Source organism: Eufriesea mexicana, unplaced genomic scaffold (assembly GCF_001483705.2).
Source record: "Eufriesea mexicana isolate 0111107269 unplaced genomic scaffold, ASM148370v2 scaffold863, whole genome shotgun sequence".
NCBI classification, from domain to species: Eukaryota; Metazoa; Arthropoda; class Insecta; order Hymenoptera; family Apidae; genus Eufriesea; species Eufriesea mexicana.
The window spans coordinates 198,951-225,044 of NW_016909035.1; the positions used below are offsets into that span (position 1 = coordinate 198,951).

The following is a 26,094-nucleotide window of genomic DNA, read 5'->3' on the forward strand; positions in this document are numbered from 1 at the left end:
GCGCGGATGAAAAAAAGGAGCGATCCCGATTGCGTGAGAATCGAACGATCCGTTATCGTTGTTCAATGTGGAAGATTTCGATGAGCCACGTTTATCTGTTGCGGGTCATCGGTTCTTCGTTCCTGAGTAATCGCTTTATTTTTCCGATTCACGACGGAACCACGCGTCGTTCACGTTCCCGTTTCTCTGACAAGGGGGCAGCAGCATCGTTTGACACGGAATCGCGGAAAATGGAACCAACATCGCGAGGGTACCGACGTTCAACGACCGAATGTCTTCACTGTTCTGGAACGGGAGAACTCGACGTGACAAACGTGTTTTGGTCACTTTGCCATCTGCAATTACGTCCAGGAGAGACGATGATGAATGCCGGCTGTGAATGAGATCTATGGTACGAAGATTGATGGCCTAATGGCGTATGAAAGGCGAATAAAATAAGAACGGTGGAGAGTTTTGATTTAGCACCAATGAATAATGTCAGGTGGATTTAGGTGTAAGTGTCATTTATACAACTAATCGCTGTGATTACCTACAAAATTATTCGATTACGAAATACAAATGGCTTTCCTGACATTGGTATCAATGCATATTTTCATTTTCAAGATATTGTTATTCAAAATGCCAGATATAAAAACTTCTTATTAGCATTCGGTTGATTGCATAAATTTTTCCGGAGATGTAAGATCGATTTCCATTAGCTTTTCCTGATAGATATGTAAATCGTACGTCTCGCGGGATAATTGGCGAATAAAACTGCAATTCTCGAGATCGCGATATGTACCGCACAATCACAGAACAATTGGAAAGCAAATCGGCTTGGCTGATAGGGGAGAGACATGGAAGAACCTTCGAAGTGTACCTGTCCAATTAGCAGACGTAGTTCGGGAGAATGGAAGCTGATTCTTGTCACTGGATGCAGATCGGAACTTTCGACACGTCCGATTAAAGCGATTCAGAGATACTCCGACTCGAGTTCGGTGGTTTTCAGCAGTCGACCAGGTTCCTCGAGGCACTCGAACCGACTGAAACGGGTGCGTTTCAAGTACAGCAACGAGGGGTCTCTTCAATGATCGTTCAATCAACCACAATTGTCGCTAATCCTCTAACTTAGTTAATCCTTGAGAGCAGCCACCGGCCGAGATACCACTTACAGGGCCGAACGTCTCCTCGAGTGTGACGCAGAATCGTTCCAGGAAGCAGTGAGAGTTTGTGACGATTCCCACTATGGAAAGCCTTTGAAGATCGATAAAATCTAAGGTTACATCGAACTGAATAAACAGAGAAACGTGAAAGACCACACGGAGCAAATGATCGTGGAAGGAGTATCACACTCGGATATAAACACTTAGAATTCGATAGAATTTAACAGAATTTCAGTAAACTATTTCCAGCTACAACAATCGAGTCTCGCAGAAACAGAAACACACTCGCGAAACTTTGTCGTGACGGACACAAAGAGTTTATAATGTGAAAAGGAAACGCTCTGGTTCCGCGTTTGTACGACATTTGTCCCTCCTCGAGGCGAGCAATGGGAGTTCCTGAAACCTAGTTCCCTGCCTTAAAAGTTCCCTTTTCCGTGCATGAAACTGCAGCAAAGACCTTGCTAAAATAGTTAAGAAAATGGGAAGTAAATTCGTAAAATTATACCAGACAACGAGAGGATGACACGAAATCAACATGGACGAGATCTGTAAGAGCAAGTGGAAAGCGATAACGATTGACATTGGAATCCCCGTAGGAATCCCAACCATGACTCGAGACGCCTGCACCCAGAGACTCTCCCAACCCAGTTTCGTACTTTCTAGTTCTCGGGAAAAATTAATTGTTCGCGATTCTCTCGCCGGTTGCACGAACGCCTCTGTCCGCCATTTTGGCGCCTCACGGCCCAACTTCCTGCGATCCCCGGCGTACACAGGCGTGCACCGTCTAATTAATCAATTTCACTTTCACGGTGGAGAAACCATCCATCAAATGGTCCCGCCTGTATTATCTGTATTTGTGTACAGATAAAGGAAACCATGATCACAACACGAGGATTACGAACAATAAATAGATAACAATATTCGAGTTGCACCTTCGAATAAAAGATAACGTCATCGCGTCACGTGTTCGCGTCACAGGCGATCTAAAATTAATACCCTATCTTGGTCGGCATTAAAATTGTACTCTACCGGCGTATTTCTGCCTCTTGCCAGCCAAAATTCCACCCTTCTAGTCAGCCCCTCGGGAAGAATAGTCGAATCGATCGCGAAACGAGTGACGCAGAACGCGAAGAATCGTGCTCTGGTTGAACGCAATAGTCGAACGTTGGTTCAGGAGCTCGGGAATAGACGGATTTATGATCAGTGACAGCTCGTTGCATCATGCTCGTTTGAGGGATGTCTAATTTTAGAGCTCGGACAAAGGCCATCATTGAAAGCTGCACGCAGGATACCACAGGTTGCAGAAGAACGGGGAATCTAGAGCGAGTGTCGTGCATGAGTTTCGATACGTTGCATCAGTCACGTATGCCACATGCTATGGCAGAGAATAGGAGAAGACTGCATCTGGCCAGGAGGAAAACGAAAAGAGGATCGATCACGTGCACAAGAGGCTGATGGAAATCGTCGATAAAGAAGTCGGGCAACAATGTCGAGGGAAAAGCTTGTGTTCTTATGTCCATACGAACGAAGACGGACGAACTGGTGAACCTAGGGACCCGAATGAGGTTCGAAATGTGGGGGGGCCATGGGGATAATCGCGATCGAGTTGGCCATTCGCGATACATGGCGAAATCGTGTAACACCGGAACGGATTTTTCTGTCGAGTTGGCCAAATTATCGAACATGGCCGAAGCAACTCTTCTGCATCATGTGCAACGTCGGCTGAAAATGACTCCAGCGGAAGGAACGTCGAAAATGAACGACGCGATGAAAAATGTTATTCGCCTTAACGATTGGAAGAAATTTGACGTTTTCTTCCCTGCTTTCCTGCATGAGATGCCAGTGAGTGGAAACTGATAACGTCGAATTAACCAGTTTTTTCTCCTTTGATAAGTTTCACGTACGAGCACGTGCATAAGAGTGACGTAACGAACGTTATGATTGTCTGTGATGCAAGCGTGTTTTGACCGGATACAAACCACAATGAACACGCCTGCGTGATTCTGCATGACCATGCCGATGGCGGATCTTGCATATGGTATAAATAATTTGATTAATATGACCCCCGTATGGGCTCCTCTAATGTGCCAGCATGTCAACTTCGAAACTGGTGTCCGAAGGTTTAATAAAGAGAGAAATGATGCAATACTCCCGCTTTTATTGCTTGAGAAAGATTGACTTTCTGCGTTCACTCGGGTTTTCCAACTACTCTGCCTATTCCGGGTGACTTTTTAATATCCATATTATTAAATTGGAAACCTGACACTCGACACGATGTACCTGAATAACTTACTTCCTTCTGTCTCATAAAGAAGAAAATTATCTCAAGTAGATTCAACGTCATATTACCATTACAATAGAATGATCCTTTTATTATCAGTGGACGAAAGATAGAAATAACCTAATTGTCAAATTAACATGGATAAGGAATTTCAAGATTTTCAGCCGGCAAAATTGCAAATAAAATGTACAGACTGATCGTTAATATTTGCTACCATTAATGATTATCGTTCTCCAATTAATCGCTCCAATTAATGCAACGATAAAAGCCGACAATGACGTAACTTTGAACAAATGAGACGCAGTTAGAATGAGGATTAGCGCAGTATCTCCGGGACACTCACTTATCAGATTCCTGAAGGTGTCCGTGAATATTCGTATCATGGTGAAGAATCGGTAAGAAGCTCCTCGCCGGTCCTCCCTTACACTGAATTTCTGTGTGGCCGCGCGCTGTCAGCTGCTATTCGCCACCATAACGCGTTCCTGCACGACACTTCGGTTAAACGGACAGCTCCTGCTGGCTCCTCCAACTGTACTACTATAGCATCAGTGGGTCCGCGTTCAAACCACTCTGGCGTGGAGTCTCTCCCTAAAGCCTCTCCTCTCTCCTGTCTCTGTCTTCTTTCGCGGTCTCTCTCCTCCTTTCTTTCCCAGTTTTTGCGTCTTCGCTGTATCGTCTATCACTATCTAATCATAATAGACGACTCGGAATTCGAACAGATCACGGTCTATCTTCCGCCGAATTATTCCTCATTTATTTCCCAATTACTTCCAAATTAATCTCTCTGCTATAGAATCGCGAATTTCCCGTGGTATTTGTCCGAAAAATTCGCTCGCTGTTTCCGATCGATCGCGTCATTAAGTGGACCGAACAAGAAGGAAATTTGCAGCCAAGTAACGAGCCGAGTCGATACAGAAGATCGATTCCTTCGAAGTAGTCAGTCACTCAGGATGCGAAGTCTCACTCCGTTCGCGCCTTGAATAGTAAAACTCGAAACCTAACCCCAAACCGAGTTAAATAATCTGTGATGCCCCACCACCAAACAAGGAGTACAGAAGATGCGATATTTCTTCATCGATCTTTTTCACGAAGTTAGTTTTTAATTACGGACGAACACGTCACCAGTTGCTATACTTGTCTAAATAACGCGATTTTCAACGATTCTATGATTTCGAACGAACCCTTTGCCATAGAGGATTTTCCGGAAATTCGAAGACAACGCGAATGACGTCACACTGGTGAAGATAGATAAGCAGTCGGTAGAAGGCGCACGGAGCAGAAGGGACAAACTGAGCGAGATCGCCGCTATTCCATCGGTTTTATCATCGGCGAGAAGCGCGTGGCGTGACGGGACGACGCCTCCATTCGTTCACGACCACGATGCTCTTTGACCCCGTGCCGAGTGTCCAGTAGAAAAATCGGATACGTTCGTAAAAGAACAGACCAAAAAGAGTGCGTTTTCTTATCGCTTATTGCTGTCTTCACGACCGGTGCATCTCTCTTTGTATCGTGCCCCCTCTACCGAGCTATACCTCCCACCATTTTGAAGTAGTTTCACACGCGCGAAATACGCGATTGATATTCTGGTGACTTTTAAATTCCATAAGTCGATCGACCAATCGGAACGTTCCATTTACTGCCGTGATCAAATTTCGAACAACGTGACTATATTTGATACTATTGCAATATATTCGCGAAGGAAAGAAAATTGATTTAAAAATTTTGCATAGTACTATGCATTCATAATTTTACCAATCAAAGGAAATATCGATTATAAATTATTCGAAAATGTGTCACGAGGTACCAATGAATTATTCAAGTATGTCCGTCCGAATATCGGATTAACAAAAAAGTCATAAAGCAATCGTGCGGGGCGTCAAGAACGATAAACACGACCCTGAGTTAACGACGCCACATGGACTATCCTTATCCCCTCTTTTCTGAAACATTCGACGTTCTTTGTATACACGAGAACCACTTCGAGATTCGACTCTTTCCTATCGACGAAATCTGAACGAATTTCCTTTAAAATGCGTACTGTGTTTCGTGAAAGTTTCGTTAAGTGCTAACAAAACCAATCTTTTATAACAATTCACCGCGAATAAGAATTTACCGTGGTGCCAAAATGAGGTTATGAAACGAATTTTGATCCAATCGCGAAAACAACATCTGTGTCTAATTCCCGTTGTCAAGTTTATTTTTTTTCGAGATGATAATTTTCGCGAGATATCCGTGGGACATGTGTTCGCAACGGTTAAAGTCGACCTTGTTGCGCGACAAATACGTTGCGTCAATCGGCGTCGTGCTCGTCTGCTGAGGGAATTCGAAGGAAGAGAAAGACCGTGGCACAAAGAGAAAGAGAGAGACAGGCATGCGAGGCAAAAAGGAGAGGTGAGTCGTGCACAACCGCACGTTTCCTTTGGTTCCGTTGCACGGACCTCTCTCTGTTGTGTATAATACGCGTCTTTTTACGTTGCCCACTGTGCAGCCTGTTTCTTTTTCCTCGCAACCTCGTAACGTATATATAGCGTACAATCTGCACGAGCAAAAGGCATTCTCTGGCGCCGTAAGAAAATTTGCAATACCTGCTTAACGTGTGTGTGTTCGTGTGTAGCTTTTCGGTTGATCGTCTGATTAAAGTTGTCCTGCTTTACTGTTTTCCCTCCAAGTTTCTCTCGGTCACGTGCTCTTCCGCAAACCCAATTTAGTTCGAATTCCGTCCGTCGCGACTCTGGCTCGGACTTCCGAGGATTAATTTGTACCAAACAAAGGATATCCAGTGGTTTTCCAGAGACTGAAAGCATGGAACGTGATTATGGCGTCCTCAAAAGTAAACGCGTTCTCTAACTGCACGCCTTTCTCCTATTCAAACTATTTTCGTACCACGCGTCAAAATTCAAGGCCTGATTTTCAATCGAACTTTGCCCAGGCTTAATTTACTCTCGGCAGACTCTTTGGCTCCGCTAGGCGATCATTCTCAAAAATACGCCCTTAAAAATACTTTTCCTCGAAACATACAACTACATAGATCCAAGCACACCGATATTATTCGCTCTTTCGATCGAGATCCGATTTGTCTTTAATTAGACATGCCTCGTTGACTCATTACTCTCGTGAAAACTTGCCTTTAGTTGCCGAATTTCTTTCCTTTTTATCTGTACTATATGTAGGGTGTCTAATTTCGATATTAATTTCGATATCCGTAAATATTTTTCATCGATTCGTGAACGAATCTATTTAGAATTTAGTCGATTCCCTGTTTCAGTGGTCCGATACCAGCCCAGGGGACTGCTCCAGTGTCAATCGACTTTCCCTGTAGCCGGTTTCTTTTCGTTTCTCTTCCAGTAACGAAACCAGAGCGTCAAAAGAGCGGGTAGGACCAGAAGCGGATCAAATTCGTCCTGTCCACGATAGTTTTCTCGGCCGCGTCAGGCTGTCCAACTCCATCGAAGTAAAGTCAACCGAGACTAGTTGAGTAGAGCGTACGGACTGCGACCGAGTCTCTGAACGGTTCTTTTTCTTTCCTTCGCTTGACCTGCACCCGAATATGCTCTTTCACCGATAACAAGGAGAACAAAAATCACGTCCTTCCTCGTTTTTTCTACAGTGCATTAAGCTTCCAAGGTGAATTCTTCCTTTCTGGTTCGCTCGTGCGAGGTATTCGATATATCGAATAGAAAAAAACCGTAGCCAGGCTTCGAGCGAAGCTATCAACCGAAGTGATACACACCGCGGACCTCTGGACCAACTTGTTTTATTCCATCGACTTCTCTTCGAGTCGTGAGAAACTATCCGTCGTCCAGAAACGGGACGGGCAGGATTCCAGGCTGGTCTCCCTTGGAATCGGGCGTCCAGAGCGTCTGTTTCTCTTCTCCTCACGATATCGCGCGTGCGTCGTTGAGCGTAATCGCGAGGCGTGCGTACGTAAACGTGAAAGACGGTGACACGAGCTCTCCATTGATAAAAAGCAAGAGGCGATAAGACGGCAACAGTCGCGTGGTCCCACTATCAGAAACTCCGACGACGACTGGACACGAACCTTCCCTACCTCGAACACCACCGACCAACGCTCGGGAAACCTCTTCGTGGTGTGGGCAGAGCGATAGAGATGGAAAGAGTAGTGGCATTGGTGGGGGAATAAACAGGGGCAACCGTCACCCCCACCAGAATATTCCTTTCCGACCACCTCCCACGCGAATTCTGTTCGGGATGAAAACAAGCTGTCCTCTTTCGATTCGATCAACCGTTCTCTCGCAACTATTGCATAGTGTTTCTTCCATACTGCTTTTTTTCTTTTATTTTTCATCAATTGCGTGACCTGGCATTTCTTTCACCTTTCACTAGCATCTGCCGTTTGGTAATTCATTTTCGATTATTGATTTTACAGTGCTTTTGTATTCCAGGGTTTATTATCTCTGCTGAATATTTTCACGATTTTCGTTTTGAATTATTATAATCAGTTTTGAATTGTTTTTTAAATATCTCACATATGCATATTGCGTATTATAGAATTCGTATGACCGATGACTGAATCGTGCCAGAACGAATACATTTGAAAGTATAAGTTATTTCTAATTCTCCTAATTCGATTTCGCGATTTAAATAAGCGATAACTTTTAACCAAGCTGTTAACAATTTATCTATAGAGAGTTAGCAAGTTTTCGGTCTCTCGTTTTCAAAGTTCAAGTCGGTCCCAGCTGCTCAGAGAACATGTGCAACTGCAATGTTGTTTTATTTTGTCGACTCTAAAATTATCTTCGCGCGGAAGGAGGCAACGGTGGTGGGGGGGCAATAGGGGCGATCATCCCCTCCACTTTCATCGCTATCTTCTCCTACTCCTTGTTCTTTCCCACCACCAGGACGAATACGGACTTTGCTTCTCCACTCTCACGTTTCTCGTTCGTGCAACCGCATTACTAGCCGAAACTGCATATCCTTTGAATTATGCATTTGTTTGAAATATATGCAGATGTAATGCAAGAGAACGTGTGCTCGTACAGCTGTTTGGTGGAAAATTTCGAAAGTTTGTTCCCTCAATGGTACGGATCTGGACGTTGGAAAATTGGGACGCGGTTTGCGCGGGAATATTCCGATAATTTGAATACATTTTTAGAATATCGTTCCAATACTTGATTATTTCCTAAATGAAAAATCAATATTCGTACTCTTTTGCCTATTTCCAATTTTATACATATATATTTCCCGAATTCGTTGGCGAATTGGGAACAGAACGTTTTCATCAACGACTGACCCAGAGAGACAAACCTATAGACAATGTGCTCTTTGTCTTCCAAATAAGAGAGGGTTGCCCAATTCGAGGCTTTTAGCTTCGAATTTCACCGAGAGTACTGGATATTTCAGTTTCCAATCTAGCGACTTGCCTCGAGCAAGATTCGAATAATAATATACACTAAACCAAACTACTTGCTTATTATCTTCTCATTCCTCTTTCCCCATCTTCGGAATATCTTATTAATGGCCTTCCTCGACTACGTTCAGCTTTTCAACGAAAAAAGGAAACGGAAAAAAAAAAGAAAAAAAGAAATCGATGCTACTTGGAACAATCTTCTGCTCTGAAATTCAATCACCGTCACGATATACAAGCATCTCGGCCTCGTTCTATTGCTTTTAAATTCCAAGTTCCTCCGGTAAGAAAGGCAATAATCTCGGAGGCATTTTCTTGCGGCCGGTGAAAGCCTCCGCGAAAACTTCTCGATATTCTCGCGCTGGAAAATCCTTCCGGGCCGACGGAGTTATTATCACGGTGAATGGAGGGACGCACAAAGAACACCGGACAGACACATTCTTCCAGATCCCCTTTGTTCGAGAGGCGTGAAAAGCCGCGGAGGATTCGGGCAATTTTTTTTCCCTCGCCGCGCGAAACTTTTCATTCGGCTGGCAGCTGTTCGTTCCGTGCTGCTTTTAATGCCTTCGTTCAACGGTCGAATTAGCGGTGCTGTATCGTCAGCGGAATCGGTCGATTTTCGGGAGGAAACCACCTGGCCGATAACGCGTGCGCCATTCAGGCGATTACGAAAAGTTTCGAAGAGAAGGCAAATATCGAGATACGCTTACGCAACTGTCGCTATTGGCGATAAAGCTAGAACAAGCTGCATTTCGTCACCCGTCCGCCTAACAGGAATATTATTCCTGAATAATTAGTAGATAATTAGATTCCTCGCGAATCTAGAAGACTGTGTCCCAGACCATGGAACGACTATCCAGAAAACCAAGGAAATTTCGATTATTCGACGCAATTTCATCGGGTAGGTAAGTCGATGTTGAAATTTATTGCATATCTCAGCAGGGAGCTAAAGTCGAGAAGATTTTGCAGATTAAGTAGACGTCTCGTCAGCACGACTGTGCCAGGGTAATTAATAATCCGCTGAACGTGTCGCGTTTTAAGGAGCCGATGATCAGCCGACAGCGCGAAGAAAGAGCCCGGGTGCCGTTAAGTAATTCAGAATTCCGCTCGATTACCGAGCTTCCAGAAGATCACTTTGACCCGGCGTGGCATGATGGTTACCGTTGATTCAGTCGAGCACGCGAAATCGCGTATTCGCGGTGAACCGCAAGCAACGAAAATGAAGAAGCGAAGACGAGGAGACGCGGATTTATCGCGTGTCATATCGTGGACGTTGATGTATCGTCTTCAGACGCTGCTCCGCAAACTCGTGCTTTCCAGGAACGGTTAAACAATTGGCCGCGAGATGCACGAAACCGGCGATAACAGAGGATAACAGACGCACGTTCCATTGATTTTACTGAAATAAATTACCTGATGAAGCTCGAGCGACGTGAAGGTGGTTGGTGCGTTATTCTCTCGTTCCTCGTGGTTGTTTCGTGATGCGATCGATGTCACTGATCAACCGGCCAACGATGCGTTCAACGAGATAAAATTCGGCGGAGAAGCAGGATCGTCTCGCGGGTTCATCGATACGAAATGTTGATTTTCGAATGATTTTTTCGCGCAGACACGTGGCGTCGAGACGGCTGGCGTCGTTACGTGCGCGACGCTGCCGATGTATGGTGCCTATACGAATACTTCTCCGCCCCAAGATTCTTTCCCTCCGTCTTTTTCCTTCTTCCTGCCCCGCCCCTCGCGCTCCGTCAACCCCTCTTCCTGTATCCCTCCCGTTCGCCGCGATATCCCCCACTACGGGGTTTCCCCTTTCGAACGCAATGGGCAGCCATGAGTTCCCGGGAGACTCGTGAGGAACGTAGCGACCGACTGGAGCGCCTCGACCACCGTAAATTGTCCATGTTTTCTTTACGAACATGGAGATATCGATAGAGGCGCAGATACCGGCTTATTGTTTTATCGATAATAGATACTGATGGGCCGGAGAGAATCGGAGGTCTCTCGCAGGGCAAGGTTTAAGTTGGAATTATGCCTCGTGAATTTTGTAACGCGGAGGTTGTATTACCGATTTCATCCTTTGCCTTGTTTCCTCTTTCATTATTTTCTAACGATCAATCGTGTATATACAACAAATTAGATTTAACGTGGACGAAATTTGCGAATAATTTTCTCCTTAAGGATATTTTTAGTGGGTCGTGTTTCCAGTAGATTATTTAATCCTTGTAAACTGCCTAGGATAGCAATACCTGTGCGATATAGGATCTGTGTATGAAATTTACAAGACGTGTCATGTTAATCTTTTGTGTCAATGATACGTTGCATGTAGGACGTAAGAGAAGATTCGTTGATAAAAAAGGAATCACGGTTACCTGTACAACTCGGTATGCCGATGACATTCTCACTCCACTTCCCGTGCTTGCACTCGAGTATCCTTGTCCTTTCTTTGCTGTCGGGGAACACGGTGCCTAATTTGCATAGAAAAGTCCTCGAAGTCAGAGTGTCATTCAATATGTAACTTCCGTTGGGCGCTGAGACGTTCGGACACCCTAGCACTGGAACATTAATACCATGTTATGGAATCGCTGGTCATTTACATATGAACAGTTCCTATTCATCGCGTCAAATTATGATCACTTGGCACGTCAAAATCGCGACAACTACTTGTCTTGTCATTTCAATCACGTACGTATACTTGATCATTCAACATTTTTCCTTGGCAGGACTTGGCCAGTGGAATATAAACGCGAAAATTACGCTTATCGCGAAGATAATTTTGCAACAATGACTGACAAGCACTGACGCAAGATTGCACGGTGGAAGGAAATACAATAATGGATAAATACAAGTACCAATAACACTGATCATTGTATCGTAACGGTAATCGCGAATAGGGATCAGTGAAGCAAGACGCGGAAACGTCAGGACACGTGTCAAGCAGGTTTCTGCCTTGAAAATAGATTCGTCAATGTTATTTCTGGATGAAAGGGTTTCATTGCGCAGTTGTGAATGTTTGCTCGTGTCGGGTTTCATTCATCTCGGAGAGCTTCGATTTCACAAAAAAGGCAGGAACGCATTGCCGTCGTCCTCCCGGGACTAGACCGACCTTGATATTGCAAGAAGAATCCCCGTGCCGTGTACAGGCTCTTCGTGGCTACAAGGTCGAGGGTGATCACGTTCGAGTTCGAGACGACCTTCACTCCAGCCACGGTACCGCAATACTCGAACAACGTTCTTCCTTTTTCTCTCACTCTCACGATGTCCACGCAACTTCCGTCTGCTTCTGGGTCTACAACATGGAATATTTCATTGCTTATTTTGCTCAATTGCACACAAAATTCAATATTCGATTCTTAATTCTCCTATCTGTATTCCACTTGCACCATTTATCAATCCTGATCATTGATATATATATATTTCTTTGTTAATAAAGCAACTGTACGTTTTTGGTGACCGCAACGAGAAAAAGAACCACCTATTCTGAGCTAGTCTGCTAGTCCTAGTCCCGAGGGATTAAATTTGAAAGAAACATACGAGTTCCCGAAGCATACGAGGACTTCGCGTTCCCGAGTAACATTTAAATATTAACCCTAACCCGAAGCTCGATTATTATCTTCGAAAAGCACACCATGATGGCTCGTGATTTCTTAATCGATTCCATGCAAGATCCACACGGGTTAATCCCACAGTAGGGAGGGTTAGCGACAGGGGCAAGTGGAACCCCCGGATCGATACTCACCCCGGATATTCAGGTCGTGGAACGTGAGGACGATCCTGTGCCCAGGAGCCGACCTGAAGGTCCAGCCGCACGTATTCTGTCCGAGGTAGTAATGCGGGTATCCGGGTGAATTTATGAAGCCACCCTCGCCTGGGACCACCTTCAGTTCCTCGTTGCAATATTTCCTCACGGCAGCCTCTGAAACAACCCCCGAAAAATGTATAAATCGAAGCTCGAGCATCGAAACAGGAGAGGAAGCAAAACGGAGCAACCGTAATGTCAACGCACGACCATAAATATTCCTACTTTACGTGTCGGATGCCTCTCTTCGGGGTGGAGAGGGGGTGGAGAGGAAATTAAATTTCTTCCCTGACGTGCAAGCGTGGAGAAAAAACACATATAAATTATTCCTGCGAGCCCGAGGAAACTCTATTTTCGCCGGTTCGACTCGCCCGAATTAAATTGCCACCCCCGAGCAACGAGCCCCCAGGGGTACTGTTCTTCGCGGAGACAGGAAAGAACGACACTTTTGTCGGCATAAGGGCCCGGATCAACATCTGCATCCGTTTCGGTCCATTTGCCGATTTCGAGTGTGACTCTGGCCACCATTATGCGACGTTTGGCCTGACCGAGGGTGTCCTTGCCCCACTTTCCAACGGAGGGGTGAACCGACCGGAGAATACCTGCACCTGGAGGGGGCTGAAACCGGTTGTAGGGCGTCGAAGGGGTGGTTTGGCCCTTCCCACCTATTTCTCCGCGGAAAGGTGTTCGTTGTTCCCCGATTTCGTTCTTCACCGGCTCTTATTCCTTCGCGGGGGTAGCTGGGGGGTAGTTTTATGCAACTGCCATCGAATCGCGCGAGGAAAGATCGATGGCTTCACGATGGCTGAATTTCTTCCACGGACTATCCTGAATTGTGATATTATAAATCACGTGGGTTTATTAGCGATGGCTTACATCGCCTAGAAGTACTTGTTTATTAAAATTCATTTACGATGTAGTAGCAGCACGTTGCGAAATTCTCGTTGGCTAATGCAGGCACGCATCTTTTTGCGACAAAGGCATTAAGTATGCTCGTCTTTCGGGATTACTTCGTAAGACGTTGCACGAGGATTTTTATTCTAATGCAGAATTCTTTTGCTCGTGCAGAGGAGAACACGACTATCGTGCATGAAATTATTAGCAGATTGATCGTGGAACGATCGTCATAAAGTTGGAAAGGTAGGCCGATTGAAGAGGCTCTCGAGGACTGTAATTTGCGAGGGAGAGAAGGATGTTTCGCATTCAATGTTCCGCGTCTTTTACGATTCTAGGACGCGCTTGGTTGCATAGAAACAAGGGATTAGCGTGTCCCTCACGAATTTCTGCCTTTTGTCGCGTGTGACATGCCGTTTATTACGGAACACGTTGCCGTTTTCCCAAAGGACTGTCGGCTATTGTGCAACTATCAGGCGAAGCTCCTAATCCTTCAAAATCGAAGGCCGCAATTGCTTTGTACCACGTTTCCTCTACTAATCCTTGCAGCAGTTTGGAAAATTACGGGAAATGGTACTTTACGCGTCTCCAATGGAAGAGAAAGTGTCCTCGTCCACCATTCGAGAATTTTAACAATTTAAAAACCCCAATCTTTACTTCAATCCTCGAATCCAAGATTTTCTTGATTTGAACAAAAAGATAGAGATTTGGAAAAGAAATTTTGATCGTAGTTCACACGTCAGAAATGATTTTGGGAGATATAAATCCGCGAACATGTGCGTGACATGTCACGCGCACTTGCTTTGATCTACGTGAGTCGGTACTTCTTTTCTTTCGGATTATCTAGATTGAACGTTACCGATGCAACGCGACTGGAAATCGATCATGTACGTTGGAGGAGGAAGGAAGTAACGTGCACGTGAACAATGGAAATGGAAAGACAAGTGCTTCCTGTTCGCATGCGTTACATAGAATACATAGTTATATAGAAAATTATACAAGCTCGTAAACTAAAATTTCTACGTTAAAAGCTAGGCCTCTGTTAATCCAAGTTTGAGAAATGCTTACCGGGAATACACCCGTATTTTAGCCGCAAAGTGGCCGGATTCCAATAAACGGCACCTGGCTGGTCGGTGGTAAAGTTGTAACGGCAATGCTTCAGTCCAGCGCATCTAAAGTATGCAAACTATTATTAAAATTATTTTCACATCATAATTACATACAACGTTTTCCAATTTGTACATTAAAAGTTTTCAAATTTAGAAATTTAAAAATTGAAGAATTCCCAATGCTTCATATTCGATATTGACTAATGCAGATCGTCTATAACGATAATTCGCACGCATAGGCGAAACATAGTTACAGTTGTTTATAAATTCACAGGGAAGAGCAGAAGAAATTCATCAAATCCTATCTCGGATCGGTGCATGAAGCGATCTCGTAGTTTCAAACACGCACGCCAATAAATTTGCGTATCGCAAACGGCGCAACGCAGATTGTATCGATTTCTCGGTGCAGCGTCGTCAATTAAATAAGCGAGCCCGGTCATTAGGGGTTGTGTACCGGGTGTCGAAAGCGCGAGCAGCCAGCGACCGGTCAAAGGAGAAATCGCGATTGTTTAGAGATCGAGATGATTGTTGCGCAGGGATCGAAAGTAGCCTCGCTACGCGGAACAATGGCCATGGTCGATTTTCACCCTTTTCGCCGTGGGGTGACTACCCTCCCTCTTTCCCCTCGTCGATTTTTATCGCTTCGTTCCCCTTGCCGGAAATAAAAGGGAAATAACGTTTCATGTGCCACCCACGCGAGGAATCCCTTTGAATTTTTCGACGCAGCTAACCTTTCGGCTCGCGAGCCTTTCATCCACACGTTTCCGACATCGAAATGAGTTTCAAACGTGTTCAATCGAAATGGATGACCTCTGATTTTCAACCAAAATGCTACGGAGAGTGACACATTTTTATGGATACTTGCAAAAGCAGCAGGAAAATTTTGAAAAGCATTTTCGAGAATTCTCTGACAGCTCCTAATTGCAGTTCAACGATGCTGAGGTACTTCAAACGATTAATCAAACTAGCAGAGTCTTCGGTAAATAAGTCAAGTGTGTACTTTCATCGATATTTAACCGAAACTACCTTACTTGAACTAGCTACATATTAACGATCAGGATTTTGAACGATTTACTGGTTCTAATATTTCCTACAGCCTTGAAAGAATGTTCTCCGCTACCCTAATTTCCCTGGCTAATGCTTCCACATAGCCGATCGAAATGACAATTCCGCAACAAAGGAAACAATGACAAAATCAGTCGCTCCGTGTCAAGACGCTGGAAACTCGATGGCAAAGTGGGAGATAGGGTAGTTCGCTCCCTCCTGTTCGCGACTGCAACCCCTTATTTACAAAGTTCATCGAGCTGTGCTCCTCACGCGCGATGCACTCTCCTGGAAGCGATTTCTCCTTCGACGGGCATCGAACGTCGCTCAAAAGGCAATTAAAACTTCACGTACGCTTTGCTGACGCACATCAAACGGCAATTTTGCGTGTCGAGATTTCGTTTCCACCCTCGAAGACACGCGGTGTGGGACACACGAGCTCGAAGAACGAAACCTCGAGGAGAGAGAGAGAGAGAGAAAGAGAGGAGAGGGGCGATTTCTTGCGAAAGAGGAACGGAAACCTGTCTAATTCCACGGTGCCACGTTTACTTTCGGCGGCTCTATTCACGCGATTGTCCTCGCCACCCCTGCACCTTCCTGCGAACGGCCACATTTGTTGCGGACAATAGCGTGAGTGTAATGTTAGGCTACGGTGACGTAGAGCCTCGTATTATAGTACGATAGTCGCAGGAAATATCAAATTTTAAACGCGGAATGCGAAACGTGGAATACGAAATTTGGAATACAGTATATCTTCCTTTACCGTTCAATTTTCATATCGATCTACAGCGGAATTGAAGGTATACTAGGAGAAAAATGTTTCTTTCACTTTGTATTTGCACGAGAACGTAGTAGGAATGGTTTTCTAGATCTGTGGTCTACGCAGTGGTAACCCAACCCAAACCGAATATTCTTTGCTCTCTCTTTCTCTTGCGGATGTCCAGTGGGTGACTCGTATTACCACAGACGGTTATATTGTGTCGAAGTGCAACGAAAAGCGAAAGCAGTGCCTTGTCACGAACCCGCAGAACATCGAAAAATATAGTCTCAAGCCTATGCTGATCGATTTTAAGACCGAGAAATCGGTGGCTCACTTTTTCCCCACTTTCACCCTGTTACATCGTATCCGGCAAGCAGCACGTACCTCCTGTTCAACGATTGCCTAACATCCACCACCCCGAATCGAAGCTCGTCATCAGCATCGTCGATGTAATTTCCCTTCAGTTCCTTTCTCTTATACGACGAACTGCTACCTCGACGTTTGTACATCATCTTCATCGTCAGCCTCTGCGGGTCGTAGGCGCAGATGCGTGTCAAATTCGCCTGGTATTCCGCTTTCAGGACGAAGATGGAGGCCTTGAGGGATCTGCAGGTCAACCGAACAGAGCCGTGCGAGCAATGGTCTTCCTGGATCACTTCCATATAGCCACCCGGTAGCTTGACACCCTTCAGAATCTTGGCGAATGGCGACTGAGTGCTCGCGAGGACATTCTTCGTTAGGGAACACCTCGCAACAGCCATTAGCAACAACAAAAGACTCGTCAGGGTCGTTGCTCCTGGCGCCATGGTCGTTGATCATCACAGAGGTCGAAGGAGTCCTCCTCTCGAGATGATCTTAAAATTAGCCTCCTCGAGACAGCGAAGGAGTCAAGTGCGTCGATAAGGTGGACCAATTTCCCTCTGTTTCTTGTTTCTGCCTCTGATATGGCCAGCCAGCGGCTCTTTTGCTCCTCGAAACCGAGCTCGGACACTCGAGGACCACTTTATGCAACGGGTCGACGATCCTTCTTTCTGGTCCCTTCCTTTCGAACCTGTGAGAAACGTAGAACAGATCGTAAGGAGTGTGGGAAGAAACTTTGGGGTTGGAAAGTGGACTGAATTCCCTTCGAGCTTTATAGAGTGTTATATCAATGTGATAGGCTAATAAACAGCAAGAACGACCCTGTTGCAACGCCAGAGTTCTCATTCAACGTCGCAAATTGCACGAACCTCTGTTAATACTCTGCAGTCTGTTCGAAACCGTTCCGGAAAGTTTTTGAAAGCGTACGTCAATAGTAAAAAGCAGCGTGCGCCGTAACTTAAACTAATTAACCTACTTACGAGTGCTACTCATACAAACATCTCCATCTTGTGTGTCGTATAAAAGACAGTCTCACGAATACCTTGCTAATCGCTTTCGAACGCTTTCCAGGAACTGTACGTATCGACGTGTTCCATACTCGGATTCTATCTAGAAAAATAAAATAGCTATGTAAGTCAAACTCACTAGGTACGTCGTCAGGTTCGTGGTTTCGGTCCCTGCTCATTCGAGGAGATAAATTTCCGAAGGATTCTTGCAAAAATACGACCAGCGAGTTGGATAAGCCTGGGAAGACTGAAGAGGTACGATTATTTGCCGATGAAAATCGTGGCTCTCTTTATTTTCGGCCCCCGTGCTCGACGCCTCCTGGTATCCTCAGGTTTGTTGCCACAGCCGAGAGACCCCGGTGCGCGATTAATCGGCCACGGCCAAGTTCCAGGCTTCTAGACGACGCTGGATGCTCACTGGCCAAGGACACGGATTAGAATAGTATCGGGAGCACGCGTTCGATTCTCCGAGACGGGTTCTTACACGTTTTGTCTGGCATTGATCAATATCTAATAACGTGCTTCATGCGTCTTATTCTAAGATTATCTTCCTTTTCTCTTCTTCCGAGCTTAAGTTAAAGCCTATTGGCTTTGGAATAGGAAACTGTTCTGTCGAGTCAGGACGTAAAAATTCTAGAGGCAGCACTTTGTCAAAGAATAAGCTGTTTGTGTAATTTGGTAAAGCAACGAGTATCGACGACTTTGTTGACTGGAAGTCGTTGCATATTTACATTGTTGGTCAATTTCGCAACGAATGGCGCTGTTTCCGTTTTATTTCAGGAATGAGGCACACCGATGAATTTAAAATGGCTCGCGTCTGGAAGAACGAACGATCCTCGACTATTTTTGTATTAGTACTCGTCGATTCCTCTTCAAGATGGTATTCCCTGACTCTTCGCCGAAGTGGTTTGTAAACTTTCAGAAGGTTCTTTGGCAAATTCTTGAACTTTAGGTCTTGGTGAATAATCAGTCTCTCAGAAGCAGGTTTTAACGAACGAAATCTTACTTGCGATACGTATCCAAATCCTTTGGTACTTCCTTTACAAAAATAAGTTTCGTCGATGGATGTTTCAATTCATTTTCTTCTAAGAATATATACATAAATAAGCTACCTCTATGCTTTCGATAAATTATTCTCAAAAATATAATATCCAATTCCTCAGCGACTTCTTTCCCTCCTTTCTACACTGTTATCGCGAATTATCTTTGCCAATCGATTTCTACAGAATCACAACCAGCTCACAAACGTCGATCGTTTAAAAGAAATTTACATTCGACTCGTTCCTTATCGAACAATTCTCCAAAGGCACAGGTCGATCGATCAATGGCATAGATCACGCTCTCTAATCAGCCGCTGTCGACCAACATTCGCTGCTGCTTTTTCGCGACCACGAGCAATCTTTCCATCTTAAGCGAACACATTCTGCGTTCACCTGCCCCTGACGCTTTTCCTTTTGATTTTGACCAGCCACATCGCAAACGATCTACGACATTAAAGCTTCCACTCCATCTCGATCATTTCTTTGACATTCGAGTTCCTTCGAGGTGCATAAATCTTCGCCACGGTCCCCAGCCTCGTGGTCTTTGGAAAATAAAACTTTCCGAAGCTGTCGGCACGCCTTGCCGCGATAAATCAGCGCGAAAAGCAGCCGGGGCCATTCATCAAAATCCCAACGCGCTCTTTCGCTATCTCCGCCTCGCAGTCCGCATGTTACCTCTGCACTGGACGATCGGGAGAGGAAGAAACTCCGGAAAACCTTGCTACGTGTCCTCTTGAAATTCGCGGCAGATAAAGGAGCGGCCACCACTTGGTCCACGCACACTCTCCACTCGGTTGGTTTTTCCGCGCGAAGATCGAGCTCACCGATTCATCCTGTCGAAATGAAAAACCACGATGAAGAGGGCGTGAAAAATTCGGGTATATTACAGAGCAATTCGAACCTCCGCTTATCCCATTTCTCGTCATCTTTCGCGAACGGGAAGAACGAGAAAAGAAAGAGGATGCTTAACTCCACGCATGAATCACCCACGATCACTGAGAGCAAGAAGAGAATGGAAGGAGGAGAAAGTTGACGGTGTTGGTTCGTACCGTGGTCGTGGATGTCCTTGTGCTTCTACGATGTATCTATCTGGCGATCGAGCAAACGCGTTTGCCGCCCTTCGCACGCGACGACGATCGAGGGAAGAAGCGGGAGGACCGCGTGTAACCGAATGAAAGGAACGCACTGTTTGGCGTCGTGCCCGACACTGAAGAAACACGCACCGAGGTGACCCGCTCCTGTCGAGCATTCGTCGCCGTGTGCCACGAAGCAGCGTGTGCTTGTCAGCCCGTTCTCTAACATTGACAGCCTAAACTGCGAATCCTATGAGCCACTGGCGTCCACGCTACCCCCGGAAGCCAGCGTCCCCCGCCAGCGTGCCACTCAAAGCTGTTAGTGCGTGCTGCCGGGTTGAAAATGATCGTTTAAAGTGAAGAGGATTTATTAAAAATTCTGAATATCTCACTTCAGAGGTTTTATGAAGAATAGAACTGCTTAATACAAGTACCTTTTCAGATAGGGATGTTTTGTGTAGGACATATGATAATTATAGTATTGGGGTGAATTGGAATATTTTATATGGTAAATGGATATTAAATACTTGGATGATAACGTATTATCTGAAATTTATACAAGGAAGTGTAAGTAGATGTATTCTGTTGATAGCTTGTTGAAAATTTTAGTTACAATACTCGGTTGTCAATATAATAATAATTAGAGTAACGATGGATAATAGTGACAATATGTACAATGCACACTTACCGAACGAGCAATTAAAATTCGAGATTAATAATGCAAACTGCGAATCCTACGAACCGCCTGCTCGCTGCTGCAACCCCTGGAACCCTATTCTTCGATTGCCCAGGGATCTCCAACTTTCAGAGTCCGATATGCGCAGTTTTGACGAATATTCCTACCTCTTGTTCATCTTGTCCCTCGAAGAAAGCATGCACCATGGCGAAGAAAGTAAAGCTACTACTTTATCCTCGGCAAGCCTGCTCCATCTTAATTGCCTGATTAAGGTAACGCGAATTAATTTCAAAGTTCTACGCGTACATCGAGTGGTTGGAGATCCCTGATCTGGGGGTCCACCCCGCAACAGCACGTGCTCGTTTTTCGGCTGCACGAGGGCTCTTTGGCGGGGGCACGCTCCCGCATCGGGGTGGTTTTCCCTTCTCTGGATCCTCCCCTTTAATCTCCGGCTTGCTCTGTTCCATGGAAGATCGGTTTGTGATTTCGACAGCTGCTCCTTTCGAATCGCGACGCGACAGTTTCTTTCGTTCCGATTCCTTGTATCGACTGAGGGGGAAAAAGTCGAATGGACTGTCGAAGAATTCCTTTGTTTTCTTTTTCAGAGAGGGTCTGGGTCGTGTTGGATTACTTCTTCTTTCCAAGGATGAAATTGCTGGATTTGTGTTGCACTGGAGAATGCAAATTGAATTTTCAATGGCGCATTATAGATCCTGGTGATATTTTATATCACGGTTGGGGAGATATGGTAAAATTTAAATCTTGGTATCTACGTCTCTGTACTTCGTTTCCATCATTTGCATAAATTTTCCTCCGATCAAGTTAGATCTGAAAATTATTTTTCCAATATTAAAATTATTTAATATCGAATGGTTATTTAGTTGCATGTAATTTGGAAATTATGTTGTACTATAATGGCCCTTCCTTGTTCCACGACACCAGAATGGTCACCCTGTGCTTTGAGCAGGATCTATTCAACGTTAGGCTGGTAACAATGTGTCGAGCTTATCCCGAAATCACAATTTCCACATTTTCCTCGTTCCAATTCCCACATTTAATCCCTCGTTTCTGTTCTTGAACCATTCAATAGATCGATCTGCGATCCAGCTGTCGCCATTGTCCTTCGATACCGCTTTTCCATAGTGTCCACGTGGAAACGTCTGTCATAAAATTCTTGGTATCCATCGACTGTCGTATCAGATTAATGTTCATGACGATTCGATTCCAATCTCGACTCTGTGCCATTAAAATTTTAACAATTCATTCAACGATTATATTTTCAGTTCCAGAAATTCTTCATGTGGAAGTAAAATTGATTTGAAGTAATTAACAGCGGTTTTCCTTATTTAATTACTATATGAATATTGACACTCTGCAGTTAGGTGAAAGCTTGCATTCCAAAAATCCAGTATATATAGAGAATACGTATAGAGGAAGCTGGGGTGAAAGTACAAAAATATTTCTCAACAAAACAAACTTTAGATTCGGTACCAGGAAAGTCTAACAAGCGTTGAAATACCACAGATAGTAAAAGTAAACTATCGATACTCGTATCCCCTCAGCTTGTTTAACTTACACCTCTTTTGTTTAGATGAAATATATAACATCCTATCACGATCTTGTCCACGACTTACCATTCTTATTTACATACACAGATGTATAATTCTATTTTGTAAAACAACGTTAAACTGAAACCACGACAAATTCAATTCTTGCCCCCCATTGATCAAATTCAAGTGACCACCCTTTTAATTCCCACTCGTTCTTCAACGACCATTCCCTTTGAGAAACATCCGTTATCTGGACATCACCCAGACAAACCTCTCCGACTGTCTTACCTCACAGGTAACGTGCAGGGTCTCCTTGCTCCCATTGTCGAAGAAGAGGTCTCCAGAAGTGTCGAGGAGCGTCTCTTCTGCACGCAATTGGTCCATTGTCCATGGCACGTGCGTTTTCGCAGTGTGCATCTGCGCGGTCCCAGGAAGCTTCTTTTCCACGGATGTACACCGGTTGTCATCGATCCCCCTCTTCGTCGTTCGTAAATCAAGCAGGCGGAGACTCTAGACGTCTAAGGGAACCAGGAAGCGAGTACACCAAGCATCTGCTGCTACGTGAAGACGATCGTTGTTAGACGCGAGAAGAATGCGTTGAACTCGAGGCGATTGCCTCGTAAGCTGTGATTTATTTGTTGAAAGTTTAAGGTGAAGAATGCTGAGACTTGTTTAGGTAGGTTAAATGGCCGTGTAAGAGCAGATAACGTGGACGTGCATCGGGTAGTAAATGAAAACCTGGAAACAGGAGAAAAACAGGATTTGTTTGATTAGAAGTTTCTTTCATGGTATTTTAGCTTAATTAAATATTTAAAGTTTTAATAGATACCCGATGGCTTGAAGCTTTCAGTGATACCAGAAGATAGTATTTTTTAATCCTTTGATCTCTTTAGGTTCCGCTCCACGTTGCATTTCTTTTTTAATGTTATTACACGCTGAGGCTCGATTTCTGCTCACGGTTTCCAACGATCATCGCGTAACATTAACGCGGCGAATTAGACCCACGGTCTCCTGGGCAATTCCCTAGTGAAACGAAAAAAATCGCATCCGGTCTGCCGTGCAGTCACGTGCAACCCTGCGGTCTTTTCCACCCTGAGCCGCCCTTCGAATGGGGCACGAAACCCTTAGGGCACGCGCTGTTAGAATTATAGCGACATGTGCGACTAGTCACGGCTCGTTTGATACGCAAATTCTGAAGAAGTTTAGTAAAATTGGATCTTTAATTCACCTATTTTATACCCTCATTCTTTTTAACACGACGCACGATATAGCAATCGAAGCGAAACATCCTGTATCCTAGCCATAATGAAGGGGAATCGAGCTTTGAAATAACAGTTGCTGCTTATTCATACGATAAACGAATTCTAATAAAACCTTGAGGAATATTCGTGCATGCTTCTAATGGTGGCAAAATACAAAACGAAATGTCCTATTGGATGACGTTAATTAATTTTTTGCACTGGCTGATGAGGGGAGATAGGAATTACCATAGATAATGAGCCATGCCTCGAGATTGCTAGGTAAAAATATACAAGAAGAATTTGCATGCCTGATCAACTTATTCAAATTTGGTCTGATTTAATCCGATTCGAGGATCCTCGAGTTTTAAACCTATTTAATTTTCCTACCTCATCAAATGCCTCCCCAATATGTCCATAATTCTATGACAGTGTACCTATGCTCGTTACGAGATGCATAAACGTGGAAGAACATTCTGAATACGGCAAAGTATGTCGACGTCTTTAGACAACTTGTATACTCCTGTGAAGAGCGCCAAAATACTCGAAGAGAGGGTAATTTCGAATAAAATGAAAGAAATGGACGTGGAAGTAGATTCCTCGAGGATACCTCAGATCTAAAAGTATCTTTCAACATTGATCCATTGGTCTTGGTGGAATCCACCCTGCCAGATAAAAATATCCTTTATGATCCATCGTATAATCCTACGTACTCGACCGATTTAATGGACGTTTATGAGGAACAACAACCCTCTTCAAAAAAAGAATTGTTCACCTTGAGGTTTATTCCAATTCCTCTTCATTGGAATGCTTCTTTCACCTTTCCAACTACCGCCAGTGACGTCTATATTAATTCTCTCGTTAATATTTTTAAATAAAAATCAGAGTGCTTAAAATATGGATGATATTAAAATAAATATACGTGTGATCTATCTATTTTACTTTTCTTATGTTCTCTTTTGCATAGGATTAATCCTTTCAATAGTATAAAATAAGATGAAAGTTAGAATATTTAAGACATTAATTTGTTTTAAGTATAACACATTCCATGTAATCACATACCTATATATATTTATATATCTAATATTAGTAATTTTTCTTCCCCACCAAATTATAGATATTCCCTTGTTTTCTTAATATCGCTGATTTTGGTAGCACTGTGAATCTAATAAACTAGATTCCATAACAAAGAGTGTCAATTTCGATAACTGAAAATGATAAAAAAATTAGTTTGGTAAAAGACGCGTCGATATCGTTTCAGGATTCCTACTCCCCAGCACAACAACTACCAGTCTCAATGAACATAGACTCGTTAAGCAATAACCGAGCAATAACTGAACATCCGCACGAATAATTCCCCCATATATCATTCACAATTGACAACGAACACCTATCCACTGCTATCGAAAACGGCACAACAACCGCCACCCACCACGGCCATCGATCCATCCATCATCCATCTGCGTAACTCACCAGTTCCAGGTAAACAGTGTGTTTTCGCGAAGCATCTCATGCCGCAACGCGGTCGAGCGATTTAACAGAGCTTTACGACACAGCTTAGACAGCAACCCCCTTTGGTGATTCCTAATGAGATTATACATTACGCCTAACCCTCAAACACGATACTGTGTTACGTAAGCCACCCACGCGATCGACCGGCTCATACACCGTTACGACGACGTAGATCGAAAAGAGAAATCCCAGTGGGCGTCGCGATATTTTGACGTTTGGCCAGCCGATTTACCTCGCCGTATGATTTCGCAAGGACGAACTCTTATTCTTGGCCCAACGTGGATGAGTTACGAATCGACGAGTTTTTCTTCGCTAGAAAATCGAAATGACTCACAAAAACTTCAGTTCGAACAGAATCTTTCGTCTTTCCCTCCTTCTCTTTCCCCCCACTCTCTCTTTGTTTCGTTCTTTACCTCGTTTCGTTGAAAGAGAACAGTGATTTCTGGTAGCGTGGAATTTATTTCGTTTATTTTGTTTTCCCCTTCTTTAATGTATTTTTTCCAATCGTGTAAGCACTCCTAGCCTTTCTACGTTCGTCTTTCCTTCTGGTTTTCGTTTGAATGGAATGTTACAGCACTTCGCGAGATTTCAATTATTTCCGAATCCAACGAACAGTGTTCTGTTTATTTGCAGGTTACGGTCGTAGTTCTGTTGATTTACGTCGTACTGTTTGGATAGAAACAGAAGCTAAATAGAGATTTACGGAGAACGCAATTTCTCGAAAGGTACACACATCTTCGATTGTAAATTTAAGATTTATTAGTTGGATGTTTATATTCCCTTTCTATTGGGAACAATAACCTTCACAAAACAACACGTCAGAAACTTCACAGAAACTTGACGCGAGCTAAGGTTAGGTTATTGCGAAGTGGGATTCGATTACATTTGACTTAACGCCACCTGAGATCTGTTAGATCGAAACTGATCGACATTCGAATTGATATTAAATCGAAGAAATCCAAGTTAATTGATTGGTGGTAATCGATTTTATCTCGGTATTTAGTTCATATAAAACGTCATTTCTACATTCTTCCAGGAACAATCAAAAGAGGCGGTTCCATTTCCTGCAACAAACGACTTTTGTAACAAACACCTGATGTCTATTAATAAAAACCCACGCGACCTCCGAGTTATGTAATTGTTACCGTGTAACCTGAAATTACATCATCGATTGTTTTATAAGGTACGATCTCCCCATTCAAGGCAAACGCGAGGCAATTACCTACCAACCGTTCTAAAATCGATAATTC

General features: G+C 44.1%; 1 protein-coding gene and 1 long non-coding RNA gene across 8 annotated transcripts in view; both read right to left on the reverse strand.

The window, feature by feature from the left end:
* Window positions 1-24,080, reverse strand: part of LOC108547066 (uncharacterized) — a 33,741-nt gene extending 9,661 nt beyond the window's left edge. Inside the window, exons 1-12 of one of the 7 annotated variants that reach the window (XM_017899416.1) lie at window positions 22,924-24,080; window positions 22,383-22,832; window positions 21,455-21,780; window positions 20,557-21,372; window positions 20,303-20,414; window positions 19,982-20,197; window positions 17,895-19,628; window positions 16,773-17,439; window positions 14,544-14,647; window positions 12,522-12,698; window positions 11,889-12,071; window positions 11,155-11,337 (exon numbers count right to left, since the gene is read on the reverse strand). In XM_017899416.1, the coding sequence (XP_017754905.1) occupies window positions 11,155-11,337; window positions 11,889-12,071; window positions 12,522-12,698; window positions 14,544-14,647; window positions 16,773-17,194 (1,069 nt within the window). In that variant the 5' untranslated portion in view covers window positions 17,195-17,439; window positions 17,895-19,628; window positions 19,982-20,197; ... (3 more) ...; window positions 22,383-22,832; window positions 22,924-24,080. Of the gene's footprint in view, window positions 1-11,154; window positions 11,338-11,888; window positions 12,072-12,521; window positions 12,699-14,543; window positions 14,648-16,772; window positions 17,440-17,894; window positions 19,629-19,981; window positions 20,198-20,302; window positions 21,781-22,382; window positions 22,833-22,923 lie in introns of all 7 variants that reach the window. The other 6 variants (XM_017899417.1, XM_017899418.1, XM_017899414.1 and 3 more) reach the window with 6 other exon arrangements.
* Window positions 3,821-7,687, reverse strand: LOC108547068 (uncharacterized). The gene is made up of 3 exons (XR_001890173.1): window positions 6,307-7,687; window positions 6,009-6,217; window positions 3,821-4,109 (listed from the first exon to the last, which is right to left on the reverse strand). It is a non-coding gene; the product is annotated as an uncharacterized LOC108547068 (long non-coding RNA).
* Window positions 24,081-26,094: the final 2,014 nt, after the last annotated feature.